This window comes from Schistocerca serialis, chromosome 5 (genome assembly GCF_023864345.2).
Source record: "Schistocerca serialis cubense isolate TAMUIC-IGC-003099 chromosome 5, iqSchSeri2.2, whole genome shotgun sequence".
Lineage (NCBI taxonomy): Eukaryota > Metazoa > Arthropoda > Insecta > Orthoptera > Acrididae > Schistocerca > Schistocerca serialis.
The window spans coordinates 400,835,022-400,856,354 of record NC_064642.1 but is presented as its reverse complement, the minus strand read 5'-3'; the positions used below and the strand labels follow the sequence as shown (position 1 = coordinate 400,856,354).

Below are 21,333 nucleotides of genomic sequence, written 5' to 3'. Positions count from 1 at the left end.
ATCTTTATAATGGCTTCATTTGGGTGCAGAAGAGAGATCACAAGTTTCTTTGCTGCTACACGTTTCGTGCCCAAAACATCCGAAAAAATTGCTTCACGTGGGACGAAGGTTATGCAGACATCAACAGAAACCTCTCTGATGATGATTCGGCGATTTTCCAGAACCATGTTCTGTACTTTTTCCACATTGTTGTCAGTAATTGATGTGCTAGGGCGTCCTGACCGGTCGTCATGTTCAAAGTCTTCTCGACCGTCTTTGAAATATTTATACCACTCATAAATCCTTGTCTTACTCAAAGTAGATTCGCCAAAAATCCACAGCCAACATTTCGAATGCTGTGCTGCACTTTATTCCATTTTTAAATCAAAATTTAATGTAAATTCTTTGATTCATTTTTTCGAATGTAAAGATTCGACGAGCACTCGAAAACACGTATAACGTTTTCGACTGTCAACAATAAACTAAATATTGAAAAATGCTGAAAATACAAACATACATGAGGAGGATGTATACTAACAAGATAAAAAAAAAATTCTTGAAAATCGGATGTATAAAGCCCTCGAAATTAATAATTCTCCTGAGTTTTTTGTGACACCTCCTACATCACGTATGTTCCTGCATGGTAGCGTCTAATGCTTTATGTAACAAAGAAAAATCTCACAGACTACGTCGATTGTTCTGAAAACCGCAATGCCAGTTCATTGTTCCAGGCGATTATACGCATCATAAACTCAATTTCAACCGTCCTAAAAGTTTTCCAGGTACACAGTTTCTGCGTTTACGAATGGTCTTCTATCTAGTACATCTTGTTAAGGGTAATCTCAGCTTTTGTAATTGCAGTAAACTGAAAACGAGGCAGACGGAAAAAAGTACATGAACTGGTTATCCCACTGTAAGACAAGATGGTCAATGCTTTCACGGAAAAAACGTCTTCAGTTGCCTGCGAAACCATGATTGTATCCAAGCGAGCACTTCTTCCGAACCACCTCGACGGCCAAGAATGTCTTTCTTCAGGTCTCCGAAAATACGGAAATCGCATAGGGAGAGTTCGGTACGACGTGGAGTATTTGTAACGGCTTGCAATCGAAATTTCTGCAGCGTACTCTAAACAAACTCTGACTTGCAAAGTTTCCGGGGTAGAGTCCCGGCTCAGCACACAGTTTTAATCTATCAGGAAGTTTAAAAACTTTCTTATTTGCCTTAGGTCCAGCCAACTCCCACTTAGAACGTTCTTAATACATTGATTATTTTCTCGTTTTGCAATGTTGATTTGTGCAGCATAATTTTGTGGTATCAGAATACTTTCTCGATTTTTTGGATACAAGTAAGTTGTACAAAAAAGATAAATTGTATTTTGTTTCTCCTGACAAATGTGAAATCTGGCACATACAACCTTTTCAACTTCTATTCTTCAAGACGTGTTTCATGATTAAGCTTCTCTTCGCAATTGGCTAACAGATATCATCAACTCGAAACCACAGCAGTTCTATAGACAGGCATAGAACTTTTTATCGGGAAGCTGGCAGGCAGTACACAGCAAAGACTGTGATTAAGTGACTGAATAGTCTAACAGTCTTGTTATTGCGTACAGTATTGTAATGTAATGTAGCGTATTGTATACCAATAAAATAAAAGCATAGCTTTGTACAAACGGCACTACCTTGCATACTTACCTACTCGGTAACGGGCACATGCGGTACTCAACAGGCCTGAATATTTTAAAGTGTCACGAACAGGGGCTGGAAAAAAGTATAGAAACACAGCGAGAAATGCATGCTTGAACATAAATGCAAGCCTGCAGGCTGCGCTGTAGTATTTGGCCATGTCGGTACCTGTGCAATGTCGTCAATACGTTGCAAGTGAGAACAGTGTTCTGTGTCGTTGAGGGTGCATGATGTCAGAGCCAAGTGAATTCGAACGTCGGCAAATTGTTGGTGCTCGTAAGACGAGTGCCTATGTAACCGAGGTAGCCGAAGTGTTTGGTGGTTCAAGAGGCACCGTACCGAACAGTTATATGACATACAGGAAAAATCAGAAAAACATCATCTGCTAAAAAAAATGGCTCTGAGCACTATGGGACTTAACTTCTGAGGTCATCAGTCCCCTAGAACTTAGAACTACTTAAACCTAACTAACCTAAGGACATCACGCACATCCATGCCCGAGGCAGGATTCGAATCTGCGACCGTAGCGGTCGTGCGGTTCCAGACTGTAGCGCCTAGAACCGCTCGGCCACCCCGGCCGGCCATCATCTGCTAAGTCACAATGCAGACGAAAGTGTGTGTTGAGCGATCGTGACAGACGGTCATTGCTAAGGATGTCTGCCTCCTTAGCTCAGTGGTCAGCGGGCCTGACTGCCATCCAGTGGGCTGGGGTTCTAGTCCAGGCCGGACTGGAGAATTTCTCCATTCAGGGTCTGGGTGTTGTGTTTTCATCATCATTATCGACACGCAAGGCGTTAACTGAGAAGACGTGCAACTCGGTGGCCGAGCTTCTCTACGTGGGGACTGGAGGTCATCGATGCGGTAGATCATCATCATCATCGTCATTATCATCATCACAGAGGACTGTGACGGAAAATACGGGGACGACAGCTGCAAAAGTCACTGCAGAGCTGAACCATGTCAGCACAAAAAAAATCTGAAAAGTTCCATAGGCAGTGATGCGAATACCCACAACAATAACACGTGGTGCTGAAACCGCAAAATCTCGACTATGGAGCAATGGAAGAAAGTAATTTGGTCGTATATGTCTTGTTCCACACTGTTTCCATCTTCTGGCCGAGTTTACGTCCCAAGAGTGAAACCTCGCGGTCGTCCGGTGATACCCTGGCCAGCCATATCGTTGCATTTCTTGGACCCCTCTGGTTACTCTGCAAGGTCACTTTACTGCCAAGGATTAGGTGATGGTTTGGGTTAACCAGGTCCATCCCATGGTGCAATGTTTGTTCCCCAGTGGTGATACAGTGTTCCAAGACGACAGGACATTTGCTGACAGAGTTCGTATCGTCCAGGACTGTTGCGAACACGGGGATGAACTGTCGCATCTCCCCTGGCCACTACACTCACCAGATCTCAATATTATTGAGAATTTGTGATCTGCTTTGGAGAGAAGGGCGAATGATCGCTCCCCACCTCCATCATTGTTACCTGAACTTGCGACTGTTTGGAGGAAGAATAGTTCAAAAGGATTCAAATGGCTCTGAGCACTATGGGACTTAACTTCTGAGGTCATCACTCCCATAGAACTTAGAACTACTTAAACCTAACTAACCTAAGGACATCACACACATCCATGCCCACGGCAGGATTCGAATCTTTGACCGTAGCGGTGGCGCGGTTCCATACTGTAGCGCCTAGAAGCGCTCGGCCACTCTGGCCGGCGGAAGAATAGTATAAAATTCAATTGATGAGCGAACAGGATCTGTATATTTATCCATTCTGAGACGACTGGGACATGTTTTGAATTCCAACAGTTTTGCTACTCCTTATTGGGCATGTAATGTGTGGTGTTTTTGGTGTTCCCCTGTTTTTGACAGCCCCCTGCAAGTGAGCTGAGGAGCCCGTGGAGGGTGGGGTGTGAAGGGAACACCTTGGTGCGTATTTGTAAGCGGGCCGTCGGGGCCGCTCGTCAGAGTTATGAGGCCGGCCTTGGCAGCGGCCGCGTGTGGGGCTGTTAGCGTGTGCAGCAGAGCGTGCCGGCTGCCGGCTGCTGCCTGCCTTACGAGCCGAGCCGACGCTGCATCACACGAGCCCAGATCGCGGCAGGCGCCGAGCACGAGCCCGTTCACTGCCTACCGAGCGTGGCGCCCAGCTGCCCTGCCATTGACAGATATTCCTGAATGGAGTAACGGGTCCATTGATCACAATCAAGCTTCCTTGTGTTGCCAATCAAACATAATACATTGACGGAAAAAAGCGCAACACCAAGGAGTCGTGCGACGTGAATAAAAGTTGGTAGGCGTGTTTCTTCATCTGAAAGATGATGCCTATTGAAATTTCGCGTCAGCCGCATAGGAGTTGCGCTAGTACCGTTACTATGAGGCTGCAAATCAGGTTTCATTAAGTAACGGTGTAATGGTCGTGAGCGTGAGTTACCTTTGGGATTGGATGTGGTGAATTGATATTAGTGAAGAATGCTTTTAAGGCGACAAAGACGCCATTATCATCACCTCACTGAGTTTGAGCGAGGTCATGTAATAGGTCTATGAGAAAGTTGAGTTTCTTCTGCGACATTGCAGAAAGACTTTGCAGGAATGCAGCCACTGCACATGATTGATGGCAGCGGTGGTCACGAGAACGTACAGTCGCATGAGGACCGCATTCTGGACAGCGACGAGGCACATCCGAGAGGGATGACCATCGTGTTCGGCGTGCGGCTCTGCCACATCCCACTGCATCTGAATCAGTCATCTGAGCAATAGCTGGCACTATAGTGACACAACGAACTGTTACAGATCGGTTACTTCGGGGACAGCTCCGAGACAGACACCCTGTAGTGTGCAATCCAATGATCCCAAACCACCACAATTTGCGAGTTCAGTGGTGTCGAACGAGAGTTCATCAGGGTCTGTTGTGTTGTCTGATGGAAGCTGGTTCTGCCTCGGTGCCAGTGATAGCCGTATGTTGGTTAGAAGAAGGCCAATTGACGGGCTGCAACCAACCTGTCTGCATGCTAGACACATTGAACCTACACCTGGAGTTATGGTCTAGGTGAGATTTCGTATGACACAGGAACACTCTCTTTATTACCCCACGCAGCCTGCCTGCAAATTTGTACGCCAATCTGGTGAATCGACATTTTGTGGCGCCGTTCATGAACAGCATTCCAGGGGGTGCTTTCGAACAGGATAACGCTCGCCCACATACCGCTGTTGTAATTCAACATGCCATACAGAGTGTCGACAAATTGCCTTGGCCTGCTCTATCACCACATCTGTCTCTGATCTCGCACACACAGGACATCATAGGACGACAACTCCTGTACAGCACAATGCATGCACGTTTGTATGCTTCCGTTAAATATTCTGGCAATTACACCGGTTATTAATGTACCAGCATTTCACATTTGCAATGGCTTACTTCGCTCTTACATTAACCTCTGATCTGGCAATGTTAAACGTTTAAATACGTTCCTTTAGAAATGTATTCCAGAAATTTCTCTACATTAATTATATTTTGGTGTGGGATTTATTCCATCAGTGTAGATTTCATTAATCGGCCGACCGAAGTAATGCAGTGGTAATACACTGAACTCTGATTCGAGAACGTGACCATCTAGATTTGAGTTTATCGTGGTTCCTCCTCAATTGCTTAAATCATATGCTGGGATGGTTTCTTTTGAAAAGAAGAGGCTGATTTCCTGCCACATTCGGAGCTCGTGCTCCGTCTGTAATGATCTCGGTCAACGAGACGTTAAATCCTAATCTTCCTTACTTCAGTACTTGAAGAAATAAAGGAGCTACTTCCGTGAACTTTTATTATAACAAGGCACGTTTTTGACTTAGCCTTCTTTTAATTTGTTGATAGTTTCATTACCTCTGAATCGAGGGGTGGGCTCGCAGGAGCCGTATTACTGCTCTTCAGCCAAGTGGTTTTAAAAAATGTACAAACACACTATCTGATCAAAATTATCCAGACCTGCGAACGTAATATCGAATTGAGCTCTAGATGTTACGAGAAGCGTACCTGCCAGTATAAAAGGAGGCAGGGTGTACTGTATTATCAGTAGAGAAGCAGTAAGAGCTGATCGTGTCGGTCAGGACATCTCATTGAGCTCGAACATGGACTAGTCATTGCAGTAACAAATCCATCAGGGACATTTCAGCCCTTCTACAGCTAATCCAAGTAGACTGTTAGCGATATGACTGTGAAGTGGAAACGTGAAGGAACAGCCACAGGTAGACCAAGACCATATATTTCTGCGGCGCTTGAGATGGTGTAAAAAGCGGCTCCACTGAATAGTGAATGACCGGAAACGAGTGATTTGGAGTAATGAATCACGTTGTATCCTGTGACAATACGATGGAAGTGCTTGGGTTTGGGGAGTGCCTGGAGAACATTACGTCTGCCACCATGTGTAGTGTCAACTGTGAAGTATGGTAGAGATGGTGTTGCGGTATGTGGATGTTATTTCGTAGTTAGGGCGTGGTTCCCTTATTCTGTTTAACAAAACGCTAAAAGCAGAAGGATGTGAATATATTTTACAGCATTGTGTACTGCAGACAGTAGAGGAACAGTCTGGAGACAGTGACTGTTGGTATCAGCACAACATGCACCCAGTCATGCAGCATTTGTGAGGCAATGGTTTGAGGACAATAACATTCGTGAAATGGACTAAGCTGCCCAGAGTCGCGTTTTGAACTCACTCCAACAACTTTGTGATGCGCTAGGACTTCGACTTCGTTACAGACCCCAGCATACAGCATCACTGCCTTCCCTGGCTTCGGCTCTCGAGAAAGAATGAGTTGCAATAACTCAAAAGACGACGTAAAAACGAAGGCTGGACGCACTACGTATTAACGTCCAGTAAAAGCAGATAGTGTATATGACTGGATGGACAATTGAACCACAGTCATACTGGATTTGATACGAGTGTTTTTAATCACTATAACACCTTTGGTTATTCTGAAGTATTACTATTAGTAGTAGGAGTCGTTGATGCTTTTGATGATGATGATGATGATGATGATGATGCCTGTGATAATGAAGATGACAAAATGGTGCTGGTGATTGGGACAGTGGTTGTGATGATGAGAGGTATGGTGGTGGTGGTAGTAATAATGATGATGGTGATGATCCTCATAGAAATACATTGCTCAAACCAAATAGATGATTGAAACGTGGGCGATATGAGACTCACCTAGAGACGAGATGAGGTTGCCCCAGAGCTCGGCCGTCTGCCAGGCGAGGAAGAAGAAGCCGAAGAACCGGACGACGATGGCGTCGATGGCCTGGTCGGTGATCTTGGCGTAGATGCCGCCCACCTGCGTGAGGTAGGTGGCCTTTGAGGCCCACATGGGCGCCGCGCCCAGACCCAGCAGCACGCCGGCCGGCACCAGCGTGTAGAAGCGCGGGTAGAACTGCGCCGCGATGTACGGCGCGTAGCACAGCATGGACAGGCACAGCGTCCACTTGACCGTCAGCCTCTTGATGACGAACGTGGGCACCAGCATGCACGACAGCACGATGGCCGCGTAGATGGCCGACAGCGACACTGTGCCCAGACCGTCCTTCGCGTTGATCGAGCTCTGCAGGTTCGCCGTGCCCTGCGGACCCGCATCGCGCGCGTTACACTAGCAGTCTAGACTGGGTTCGTGGTTCAGTCATGAAATACAGGGTAGTCCATAAGTGTCAAGTACTCTTCTAAAACAAAAACAAGTGGATTAACAGAAATTTATAGTCATGTTGAATGAGGTTGGAGAGATGGGAAACTTGGGAGGCTATGTTACCGACATGGCGGCCAATTTGCAAGACGCCATCTTGGCTGCAACTCGTAATTTTAGAATGGAAAGGTGTCGCTGCAGAGGAGCAAAAGAATGCTGGTGATACGATCCAGTAGGTTTCTGTGTTGTTGGCGTTGAGAAACGGTAAAAACCTTTTGGTTTGATACATCTTCGTTCTTCATGGACCTGTATTTCATCAGTGCATTATTACTGGGCAATCGATTCAGCTGTTTTGTTGCTGGTATGTAATTAATATGATCGAATTCGAAAGTACACCGTTTCATCTTCAGACGCGCTTGAGGCAGTCCAACTCAATCTAAACACTGAACATGAGTTGGGTTGCGACAAGCACGTCTGACCATGAAATTGTATAATTTCGAAATCGATCGTGTGAATTAAATTCCATCAATAACACAGCCCAGAGGATTATCCAGTAACAGTATATTGTTGATAGGCGTATCGATATCATGCCATGTAATCTGAAAGGCCCTCTATTGGCAATCGAGAACTATGACCACGCGTCGTTTTTGGGCGTTCTCGTACCCTACCATCGGCATGTAATGCGACTATTCAGTCTAGATGACCTTCTTCTATATTTCTAGGGCCCGATGGCAGCGTTCCTGTCTCCATTCTAATCTCTGTATTATGTGAATTATGACAAACTAACGTACACATGTGGTGTGATGTTTCAGACCCCATAATAAGTGGGTACTTCTGTATAATTTGGTTGGTCACTGGTTCTAGTTGTTCAGCGTCAGTTGGTGAGGGAGTTACCTACTATCGTTCGTCTACTCTCTTTTACAATTTACCCCCATTATCAACACGATGTTGTCCACGGTTCTTTCGCGGAGACGGCTCTCCTCGAATAGACCTACTCACGGCAGACACTTGCACGATGGTATTTGTAAATGCGAATGTCTCTACGGCGTCGGAGAGGGGCTCCCTTGCGCCAGGCGTGCTCCATCTGGCCACGAAAAAATCCGCTGAGATCGCTTTATAAGTCTCCCGGAATCCGATGGCTACTATGAAGTCTAATGACTCACCAGTCATATGACATGTCAGTCTGTTACGTTCGCCGTGATGACAGGAACCTACTCCCTCCAATACAGCGTCTACCTTCAATTTAGTTGCTTGTGAGTTTATATTGAACCGTGGCGACACGACTTCACTCTCGGCGAACGTTAGCTCTTTGAGGTAACAAGGTTAGGTGATACGTAAGACACAGTTAAAAATTATAGAAAGTTTTTGAACGGTGCTTCTCCCTCTTCTGTATAACTTATCTCTGAACAAAGTCATAAAATAATGGTAAAAAATCATCAAAGATACATTCATCAGGAATACTGGTTGCATCATGAAAGTGAAATTCGAGCTCACACAAAAACTTACCAACTGGTTCTTCCCGCACTCCATTCGCAATTGGAACAGGAAATGAAGGAAGTAGTACACAAAGTACACTTAACTACAAAACATGTGGTGGCTTTCTGGATGTAAATGCAGATAACAAATTGTTGAACCTTTGGAACACTTGTGATAAAGCTCAGATTCACTGAGAAACTTAAAAAGAATAGTGGCGAGAAATGATTAGACGAACGGAGGAAAAAACATGAAGATATTTTGGGAGGATATTGTGGCGGTGTTCAGTCCGAAGACTGGTTTGCTGCAGCTCTCCACGCTACTCTATCCTGTGCGTGTCTCTTCATCCCTGCATAACTGAAGGCAAAAGACATCAAACCAGACACCGAGGCGAAACCACGGTCTGTAACTGGCCAAACGAAAAACAAAAGAAGAAGAAAATACAGTGGTACACAGGTGGTTGATCAGCACAACGTGGAAGAAGGAAACGGTAGGGCACTGCTTCTTAAGCAAAAAAGCTGTTACGAGAAGGCAAAGAAGTTTGCTGCTCAGGTTATCGGGTTCTTTCCGGACCACATTACTTTAAGCTCTGTGTGTGATCTTGTGAAACTATCCTATAGACTCAAGAAGGTGAGACTGGACAAGATAACCAACATAACAGCGGAGGAAATAAGAGACAAACGTCTCCTAAAGAGGTGACGGTCATATAGCTGGCAAAGGAAATGGGATAGCAGTGATCAGAGCCGGAGAATATATAACTTTTCCCCCATCATCAGATAACGGTTGGGAATAAGACATATCGACACACCAGATGCATAGTTACTCAGTTCCTGACTCGACTTGATCCTTAAGCAACGCGTTTACACCACAGCATAAGGAAAGAATGTACCGGGTGATCAAAAAGTCAGTATAAATTTGAAAACTGAATAAATCACGGAATAATGTAGATAGAGAGGTACAAATTGACGTGCATGCTTGGAATGACATGGAGTTTTATTAGAACCAAAAAAAAACAAAAGTTCAAAAAATGTCCTACAGATGGCGCTTCATCTGATCAGAATAGCAATTGAAACTTCCTGGCAGCATAGCAATTATTAGCATAACAAAGTAAGACAAAGCAAAGATGATGTTCTTTACAGGAAATGCTCAATATGTCCACCATCATTCCTCAACAATTGCTGCAGTCGAGGAATAATGTTGTGAACAGCACTGTAAAGCATGTCCGGAGTTATGGTGAGGCATTGGCCTCGGATGTTGTCTTTCAGCATCCTTAGATGTCAGTCGATCACGATACACTTGCGACTTCAGGTAACCCCAAAGCCAATAATCGCACGGACTGAGGTCTGGGGACCTGGGAGGCCAAGCATGACGAAAGTGGCGGCTGAGCACACGATCATCACCAAACGACGCGTGCAAGAGATTTTTCACGCGTCTAGCAATATACTTTTTTGAACTTTTGTATTTTTTTGGTTCTAATAAAACCCCATGTCATTCCAAGCATGTGTGTCAATTTGTACCTGTCTATCTACATTATTCCGTGATTTATTCAGTTTTCAAATTTATACTGACCTTTTGATCACCCGGTACTTGTGGGGAGAGCCTTTCCCCGGAATACACGGTAATACACTGCACGCTTCTCACAGAGGCCAGAAGACTAGGGCACACATCCGGGTATTTGAACAGCGTGACTGGAGATGAAACAGCGTGGAAAGAAATCGACAGTGCGACAGACTGAATCTTCAGTACATATGAGAAGACAAAAAAGACCTCGCATGAAACTCAGGACGCAATAAATAATAACATCACAGACACATCAAAGAAAGATGCGAAACTGACGCAAGCGACAATACGGTCGATGATGACGACAATTTGCTTGACGAAATCACCTAGCCCATAAGCCGTGACAGATTATTGTACCGAGAATCACGTAAAACATGTACAGTAGATGTAGGCACATAGCTTATGGCATATAGCGTAGTACCAACAGGAACCACCGGTAGTTGCGTGACAAGATATCTTTCCGAGGCATCTCCCCCTTGCCAGATTCCCTCTTCTGACGACACAGAACTTTGGTGATGGGAATGTACAACGTCGCTCAGATATTTCCTATCATCTTTAAACTTCGTTCAGTTTCAAGAAATTACTAATATTCTTACTCAACAAGCTCTGTTTTCGTCAATTAAATATTGCTTCGTAACTCATTATTACTACTTCAATTTTTATTGCTCAAGACGATACTTGCTTGGATTAAGGAACAGTTTATGGCGTCAAATGAAAAATTGTAAAATGTGCGGTCTGTTTTTACAATATTAGGCAACAGGTCTGTAATTTTGCAATAAATGAAATGAAAGAAAACTGCTTCTAAGGATCCTGGTCTGTGCAGTGATGTGGAGTACCCTCCTGTTAGGATAGGCAGTTACCTGGAAGGCGGTGAACTGGACCATGAAGGCGAGGCTGACGGCGGCGATGTTCTTGAGGATGCGCCACTTCTCCTTGGGCGACATGCGCACCTTGCCGTCAGGCCCCAGGCCCGGTGGCCCATCCCCCGCCGCCTCCTCGGCTTTGGTCTTCCCTGGAGGCGGCTTCACGGGGGTCGCGCCGATGTCGCCGTCGTCTTTGAATGCCTCATTGGCGTAGCCGCCAACCGACACCGTGACCACTTCGCAGTCGTTCCCTCTCTCGACCACGCTCGTCGCAACCATGTTATTGTCGCCGTTGGCACGGCTCGGCCTGCACAGGAAGGAAAAAAAGAGTCCCCTGTTAGATTCTGGACTTGCGTAAGTCAAGTGAGAACTGACAGAGATAACTTAGACTATTAATTAAAATACTACTGTTGGTTCAAATGGCTCTGAGCACTATGGGACTTAACTGCTGAGGTCATCAGTCCCCTAGAACTTAGAACTACTTAAGCCAAACTAACCTAAGGACGTCACACACATCCATGCCCGAGGCAGGATTCGAACCTGCGACCGTAGCGGTCGTGCGGTTCCAGACTGTAGCGCCTAGAACCGCTCGGTCACCTCGGCCGGCAATACTACTGTTACCGTTAGCATACACCACTTCAGGAAAGTTGTCGTTTCTCGCGTTCAGTACATCGGTACAAATGTAATTCATGAAAACGTTGTCAACGAGCAGAAGGCAAGAAATACCTACAGCAGTTCTTAAATGAATAAGCGATATTCGTAACAACGCCTTTATCGACTTTCTGATCTATTACGATATCTCCTCTCTCTGTTTTTTACCTTTTGCTTTGTTGGAGTTCCTTTCTCAGCCGGGTCGCATTTGCCTAATACAGGGCGGAGAAAATAAAACTGGCCTGAGAAATACTTGGTGCTCGTTTAAAATAGGCAACACAAATTACATTATCCCAGTCAGCGGATCATGGAAGCTGGGTTGCCTATCTTAAACTTCATCAAATACTTTCCGGGGCAATTTTATTTTGGCCCACCGTGTAGTAGTTTGATTTAGTAATTGTTTCATTCTGGCTATTTAGCGTACACTAGCGAGAGCCAGCTACCACATTGCTACACACTGATCACGTCTGCATGTGCTTATAGTGGACGTGTAGCTTATTTTAAAGAATTCTGAAGTAATTTTTTTACTAGTGTTCAGTTTGAGGACACTTTCTCCCACAATGTATGTTATACTATGAATATTTTCACCTCATATTGGTCATTTAAGATTTACCAGCTTTACACTGTTTCAAAGCCATCAGTTCCAACGATGAGAGTTTAGATATGTTCACATTGTTCAGTTGAAGAGCTGCAATAAAACGTACTCAAGTGCGTATAGTTGTGTGCAAAACTTAGTTTGATTAATAATTTAGTGTTTTATTATATTACTCACTCCTCCGTGCCCTGGTTTTCTTTTTGTTTTTAAGCAGATCATCTAGCGATGGCTTGTTAATAATATCAAACCGATAATGATTTTAGTAGTGTGACCTGTCGCAGAAACACATAACAAAAAATTTTTTACGTATAGGTAACTTTGTTTCCTTGTGGCGGTATGCCTAGTCAGTGGAAGGAAGGCTAGGGCTTAATGTGCCTTCGACGATGAAGGCATTGGAGACGGCCAAAAGCTCTGTTTAGGGAAGTGCATCGACCATGTCCTTCACAAAGGGATCATCTTAGTATTTGTCTTACGAGACACAGAAAAACTTCGGAATGTCTAAAACTGAATGATCGCATGGTGTTTTCATGCGGCTCTGTTCCGAATGAGAATGTAGTGGCTCACCAATATCCCGCTGGAACAAATTCAGTGACGTAATATGGTTGTCGCTTAAGCGTAACAACGGTCCATTATCTAAAAGGTATGTCAAATTAAATATTCCACTTTTCCTCGATAATCGCCTTAACGCATCAATTAATAGCCAATAATAAGTGAAACGTCACAATATACAACGCGAGTCACTTATAGCATGGACGGATGGGACATCTACCTTGGCCGGCCTGATCACCAGGTTTTACCACATTAGGTACTTTTCTCTGGGGAAAGCTAAAAGACACTGTTTACAAGGACGTAACGATTGCAACAGATGATATGAAACGACATATTACTGCTGCCTGCTCTGAAATTTCTAGTGAAATTGTAGTATATTGGCGTCAGTCTTTACGTGGCAGGCTGGAAGTTTATGTGTAAGTTGATGGTAAGCATTTTGAGCGCCACCTTTCAGGGAAAATTATTTTTCTTCTTCATAATCCAAAGATTTGTTTATTAACTTTTCTTCCTCAAGTTAGTGGGGACACATGTAGCAGACAACTGCCGCAGTATCTGCAGTTTTCGAACTCCGATTGCTCAATGACTACTTCTGTTAAAATTCTGAAAAGTAAAAAACGCCACTTACATCCGATTTTCCATGTTTTTATTCTGTGAATGCTAAAGGGCATTGTTCCACTTAAAAATGTGACTTTGTGAAATAAATACACAGTCTAATGATTATTAAACTCTGTGTTATGCGCTGCAATTGCGGGACCCTAGTTACACTTCATTTCTGTGGAAGAAGCACATCAGTAAAACCTTTTGTTTCAGGAGTGTTTGTGCTACAAGTTTTAGGTGTTTCAGCTTCTATACTTCCAACTATTGATTACAGCGATGTTATCCTGCAAGGCCTTTTTCAAGAATGCTCACGACGCCTGGAACTTCCTATGAATGCCTGTGTTCGCTGAATTAGCGATGTTCGACTCTTTGACCACATTTCACCATTATGTGCACAGCTATCCTGGCTGCGTGCATACATGCGCAGAAATTTCTCTACCCTGTGTCTTCTCTGCTGCCTTATCAATGAACAGTGTCCATTACGTCTCTCTGCGACCTTAACGCTCTTATCTGAACAAGGCTGAAACAGCCACTCCCATCAGAGCAAAATCCTTTTTATCCCACTCCATAGTCCAGCCACTTTCTCGATGTCCTTCTCAGTAGCAGGAACTCTGGAATAGCCTCTCACATTCATTATATTAGAGAACTGAATAACATCTCCACCTTCAGAAGACGGTTAAAGACATATCTACTGAAGTAACAAGAAGCATTACAGTTATTCCTGTGCGTATTCATTACCATTGCACATCCCTGTTTCCAAACCGATCTTTCTCATTTCCCAGTATTCGTAGCCGATGCAGTCTCCTTAAATTTCCTTTCCCCAGAACTCGCTATATCAGGAAACATCTGTTTTGTACATCTGTAAATTCTTCTTATCGTTATTATTGTCGTCATTATTTACATTATTATTCTTATTTTTACTGTTAACACTATTACTGACAGCAGCTGCAGTTCATACGCAGTATAATTTATTGGCACAGTCACTTCAGGTGCCCAAATCATTTTAGTACTTCTTGACAAATTGAAATTGTTTCTTCTTAGGTAACTACAATGTATACAAAGGTACAGTATGTGTGAAACCCTGGTCCGATGTAAACCAGTGCCTGGTGGCACTAATCAGATCAGGTTAAATAAACCGGGTTAAATAAATAAATACAAATTTTATTTTTATTTCTGTAAGGAGAGTAGATCTGGAGAAATATTGTGATTGTTTAAACAGTGATAACTAAGTGTAATTTTATTAACAGTAACAGATAAATAGAGGCAAATCGTACTTCAAGCTACAAGCACATATGACACCCAGTAAGATTACATGTTTTCGACTCCTTTACCAGCAACAACTATTCTAGGCGAGAGGGCTTGAACGAAGTCCACTTTACGCCAGTGAGATTAATACAGAATGTACCTGAATGGGACGTAGCGGTTATGTTTTCCACAGCAGAGTTTCTGCAGCGTTTGTGGAACATGAAACTACGCAAGGATGGAAGGTTTTAGCCTAACGCACAGCCGACAACAATGTGATTACAGGCGGAACATAATCTTGGACCGACCCAGAAAGACGAAATAAATTGCTCACGTCCTTTTAAAGGGAAGGATCATTGCATCCACCTTAAGAGACGTAGGGAAACCATGGCAAATCTGAGTCGAGATACCTGGATAGCGATTTGAATCCCGCTCCTACGACTACTAGCGCGGTGACTTAGTTATGCGCCGGCTTGTTAGCAACCGACGCGTCGTAACGCTTACCGACGCCATGCCGACAGCCTTCGTACGACAACAGGCAAAACGCTACGAGAAGCCATTGTTATGTAAACGGCACAGGGTTGCTAAGCGTGCGACAGCAGTGCAGGCGGGCTGGTATGCCGCAGTCCGCGATTTTCATGCTGGCGACGCGGAGGCTGCGTTTCAAAACCGCCTGCTGTCGCACAGCTACTTTCTAGTCCGCTTTGCGGCCTTCAGGTGCACACCGGCTGGCACTCACAGCTCCGCCCCCGCACTGCTGCCCTCCAGTGTTGCTGAGCTCCTGCTGGTGCATCCTAATTCATTCCACAGTCATTCTACACAGAGTGCGGTCCTTCGATTTCTCTAATCTCGATGGCACCAGCATCCTAAGGAACTTACTCCTCAGCGAAAAAGGTCCGACATCGCATGTATAGCATAAGATAAATGCAGTTATACATGTGAAACTCTGTCTGACAGTCAAACTGTCGTTTGCAAGCCGGTAATGGTTCTCTTTTTTCTTAACGACATTAACAGCGGCTTGTTGCTGCTTTAACCTTTCTTCTAATAATTAACTTGTATTTTTACGCAGCTACGATCTCATCATGTCAAATTTCTACAAAATAGCTCACTACTTGCCATCAACATTGCAACACTGCGAAGAGTACCAAATATCGAAACTTTACGTACTATATAGTGTAATAGGAAGAATACAGGACTAAATTTGGGAGTGATTAGAAGGTGTACAGGGTGCGACAGGCAGCAACAACAACTCTAATCAGTGTAGGCATCGAGTCAAACTGAACTTATATGACTTGTTCAAGAGAAAGGGTTTCACAAACTGTGCAAATCAATAACACGTTGGTCCACCTCTGGCCCTTATTCAATCAGTTATTCGGCTTGGCATTGATTGACAGACTTGTCCTCCTGAGGGATATCGTGCCAAATTCTGTCCAACTGGAGTGTTAGATCGTCAAAATTCCGAGCCGGTTGGAGGGACCTACCCATAAGTCTGCAAACGTTCTCAGTTGGGGAGAAAACTGGCGACTTTTCTGGCCAAGGTAGCGTTTGGCAAGCACGAAGACAAGCAGCAGAAACTATCGTCATGTGCGGGCGGGCATTATGTTGCCGAAACGCAAGCCGAGGATTGCTTGCCATGAAAGGCAACAAAACGGGCCGTAGAATGCCGTCGACGTACTGCTGTGCTGTGAGGGTGCTGCAGATGACAACCAAAGCGGTCTTGTTATGAAAATAAGTGCTACCCCTCAGCATTACTCGTGGTTGTCAGGCCGTATGGGGAGCGACTGTCATGTTGGTATCCCACCGCTGTTCAGGGAGACTCGAGACACATATTCGGCCTGGAATCTCATTGACTGGAGAAGAATTGTCTTCGGTGATGAGTCCCGCTTCGAACTGAGCCCCGAAGACCAGCGCAGACGTGCGTGGAATCGCACCCAACAGTGGTGGGATACCAACCTGACTGCCATCCGCCGTACGTCCCGACAATCAGGTGTGATGGTCTGGGGTGCCATTTCTTTTCATAGCAGGACCCCTTTGGTTGTCATTCGCAGCACCCGTAGAGCACAGCGGTACGGTGACAACCGTTCATGGCAAGCCATCCTGTGCTTACATTTCAGCAAGATAGTGCCCTCCCGCACGTCTCGAGAGTTTCTACTGTGTGTCTTCTTGCTTGCCAAACCATATCTTGGCCAGCAACACTGCCAGTTGAGAACATTCGGAGAATTATGTACAGGGCCCTCCAGCCATATCGGGATTTTGACGATCTAACGCGCCAGTTGGACAGAATTTGGCACGATTTTCCTCAGGAGGTCATCCAAAACTCTAGGAATCAATGCCAAGCCGAATAACTGCTTGCATAAGGGCCAGAGGTGGACCAACGCGTTACTGACTTGCTCAATTCGCGAAGCCATTTCTCTTGAAAGAATAATCAAATTTTTGTTAAATTTTAATCATTTGTTTTTCTGAACATGTACTTCACATCTGCCGATTCCCGTCCCATTCTGATAATTCCTTCGCGGTGCGTCATTTTTTTTATCTTGGAGTGTAATTTATGAAATAAAGAGACTATACAGAAAAAGTGTATTGACAGTGGCTGTTTGCACTGTAGGCACGGACGTCTGTGTGCGCGAGCCAGTGCCTGGACGAGCAGAGGCGGCGCTTCCCACACAATTAGGAATGTTCTGGAGCTCCCGCGGCCTCCGTACGCTAATTTCGTGCGGCGCGCGCGCGGCCACTCGTGAAGGTCGCTGCTCCGCTCTTCCCTTCAGCGCACCCCGTGCGTTGCATAAAAGCCACGTCTCAAGCACCTCCGTCCATCTGCCGCTCCTCAGCTCCCCGCCGAAATACGCCGCATTTCTTTCGCCATTGACATACATAGCCCAGGGCAGCCGGCCTCGCGTGTGCCTGCCTTTCGCGCTCCGCTCTGATTACTTCCCGAATCTGGTAACGCGACATTTCGCGACTGGAATTTTAAGCGCAAGTCCGAAGGTGAGTTTTCCAAGGCTCTGCAGGGGGACGCTGTTTCCTACAAGAAACGGGCCTGTGTGAAAAAATATGACGACAAAGATGACAGGATATTTTCTCCGGAAGCTAATAGCCGTACATCAACATCTACAGATACACTCACTGATCAAAAGTATCAAAAATGGTTCAAAGGGCTCTGAGTACTATGGGACTTAACAGCTATGGTCATCAGTCCCCTAGAACTTAGAACTACTTAAACCTAACTAACCTAAGGACAGCACACAACACCCAGTCATCACGAGGCAGAGAAAATCCCTGACCCCGCCGGGAATCGAACCCGGGAACCCGGGCGTGGGAAGCGAGAACGCTACCGCACGACCCAAAAGTATCCGGACACTCCTATACAACGTGAAATCGACCGATAGAAGCGGATCAGCCAGAGTACAAAGAGGAGAGAACTCTTGTGTTGTCAGTAGAGATTCAGTAACAACAAAATGGGTCTCTCAGGGGAGCTCAGAGACTTCGAACGTGGACTAATCCTAGGATGTGACCCAGTACCAAATTCATCACTGACATTTCAACCCTTCTAAAGCTGTCACAAAGTCTCCTGTTCATTCGTAAATTACCGAGTGGGCCTAAGAGGCATCAATACTGGTGACGTAAGTGAAATTTGTGTTTTGTCGTGGAAGAACTAAACTGGCGCTGGCCTTATACGGAACAGTGCAGCGAAGCGACGCGTTTTCGATGAGCAGAGGCTTCGAGCTACAAGAGCCGGATGGGCTGCTATTTCGAAGCGTGAATCAGTTAACGGCCGGGCGATGAGGCCTCTGGCGGCCCGGGTTCGACGCCCTCTGGTTCGGCTACAGTCCAGCGCGCACAGCCCGAGTGAGCGGCACACCTTAAGCCAACCGTACTCCCGCCTGCACGCGCTAATTGGGAACGCTGCCTGCGGCCATGTTGCGGGAAACACTGGCCTTTGTTGTTGTTGCTGGTTGCCCCCTACACGGAAATGGAGTAAATTACCGTCTGCAACAAAGGCTGGTCTACCTCTACATACACGCTATGCAAACAACCGCGAAGTGCATGGCAGGAGATGCTTCATATTGTATCACTTGTGAGGCATTCTCCGCATTACACTCGCGGAAAAAATGACTTGCTTAAATACCTTTGTCTGTATTGTAATTAGTCTAATATTGTCTTCGCGTACCTAATGCGGGTGTTACGTAAGAGGTTGTGATATATTCGTAGGTTCCTCATTTAATACTGGTTCTTGAAACTTTCTAAATTGGCTTATGGGATAGTCGTCTATCTTCAAATGTCTGCCATTTCAGATTTTTCAGCACGCTCTCTCGTGGATCGAAGAAACCTGTGAATATTCGTGCAGCCTTCGTGTTGCGTTCAGTATCTAGGCACGTGTGTTTTGCTAGTACTGTCCTTCATAGGCTGAATGCGTTTTCACAGTATCCTTACGATAAAACGAAGTCTGTCACCTGCGTTACCTTCGACTGATCATGTGTGATCATAGTTGTCAAATAATTCGGACATTTGAGGGAACACGAATAATACTTTTATACTATTGTAACGCTGCAATTCGTTGCAGAATGTTTCCAATTAGTATAAGGCGTGAATTAATTTTCAGAGGAATGCTGTACCGTTTGAGAACTTTACTGGCTTTAGTTCTGTCAACAGTGATTAGTGCGAGGTGTCCAGTGTATACTTTGCTCTGAACTCGAGCGTAGGCCGACGGTAGAGATCAGTTTTGGTGATTGAGATATCTTTAAAAACTCATTCAAAAAGTCTTCTAACTACTCCTTAAGTAAAAGTACCAGTGCGAATTGAATCGTTATGGGAAGTGTCTTCACAGACAGTGTTCTTGTTAGTGGAGAATATCCAATACCGTAGGATGCATCTGATCACTTAACAAATCCTTACAACCCTTCTCTGTACTATTTTGGAGAGCACAGTAGAAATTATGGGACACCATGAAATTGCGGTCCGTATAGGCCCAGTCTCATCTCCATATTTAGCAACCAGACAATTGAAGAATAATCGCCTTCAGCCATAAGGATACCCTGCATGTTCGAGGGGTGAAGAATGTTTTGAGAAAACGAGGACATATTGTCCAGTTCCTCATGGCACAACAGCTTTCCAGGCTGCGGAACAATACACCTGTGTCGTGTCTACGCACTAATTGCGTTTATTCGATATGAGCGCTATCAAGTTTGTGACTAGTTTTCAACTACCACAAAGGAAATAGTCAGCACCGCGATATGCCGAGTAGCCTAGAGGAATGCGGTTGTGTCGGTAGGGGTATCCGAAAGGACTGTCGCGGTATTGTTGAAACAGCTGCGGGACGATTCTGCAAGCGTCAAATACTGCCAAGCAAATGCTGACGATATGCATAGGTGCCAGAGTGTAATTCTGTCAAGCGTCTATTAATTCTCTAGTAAATTCAAATATTATAAATACCGTACCTACTGGTAAAACAAATGAACAGTTTCGCTGAAATACAGCGCAGCTTACGAGATGGCACATAGGTTTAAACGTCCGGATTTTTTTTCAGAGCGAGACAACTACGTGTAGGTTTAGCGATCAACTTAGTCACCAGGTGCAATAATTGATCGGTTTCTGCTTCCACCTAGAGAACTGCATTAACATATCGCTGGAATCTGCTATACTTAATGGAAAATTCCAGGAAAATCTAAAGAGAAAGGGGACCAGAAGTTAGTTGATGGTTGCGGAAGAGCGCACTAAGAGAAAAATGTGCTGCATTGTTTGAACAACAGAGTGATTTCAACAAGTAAAAAAATATGGAGCCATTGAGAGAACAGTAGAGTGAATATGTTCATTGTATGGACGTCTGTGTCAGCAAACAGGTATTTAAATTCCTTGAATATCGACTCCTGAACTAATATTGCTTCTCAGCTGACAATATAGAAAATGGAGTGTATGGTGAACAACATTTGGGCTTCAGTGCAAATATATAACAACAATTGTTAAAGTGCTTTTATGTTTTATATTTTATACGACACAATCAGGCGAGCGTTTCCCAATGCCGTGACCGATTTAGAACAGCCAGTGATCATTTCAGATAATCAATAGTTAAAAAGAGAAGACAGGGAATCAATAAAAAGTTCCAAGTTTTATTCTTTTTCATCATTACGATAATAATTATCTGACAGATTTTTAAAGAGTCTGTAATAATTCTTTCTCTCTCAATCTACTGACAGGCTGAAGATGTCCACTGACTGGCCGAAATAGCTTACGGCGTCATGGAATGTTTATGTGACTGTGTTGTATAATATATATATATATATATATATATATATATATATATATAATGTAATCAGTCATTTAATAATTATGGACATTATGTGTTTCTTTCAAGTAACTGTACACAATCATAAAAAAAGGTTAAAGTCGTGAATTTTAGCGTGGAAGCCATGCATTTGATTTCCCTTGGATTTTTTGACACGAGAAGTCCGGAGTCTGGGTCCGGCCTCAAAATGCCAAATGGA

General features: G+C 44.6%; 1 protein-coding gene across 1 annotated transcript in view; it reads right to left on the bottom strand.

The window, feature by feature from the left end:
* Window positions 1-21,333, bottom strand: part of LOC126480933 (UNC93-like protein) — a 235,901-nt gene that overhangs the window by 53,371 nt on the left and 161,197 nt on the right. The window contains exons 2-3 of the mRNA XM_050104346.1: window positions 11,218-11,527; window positions 6,862-7,267 (exon numbers count right to left, since the gene is read on the bottom strand). Coding sequence (XP_049960303.1) covers window positions 6,862-7,267; window positions 11,218-11,499 — 688 coding nt within the window. The 5' untranslated portion in view covers window positions 11,500-11,527. The remainder of the gene's footprint in view (window positions 1-6,861; window positions 7,268-11,217; window positions 11,528-21,333) is intronic.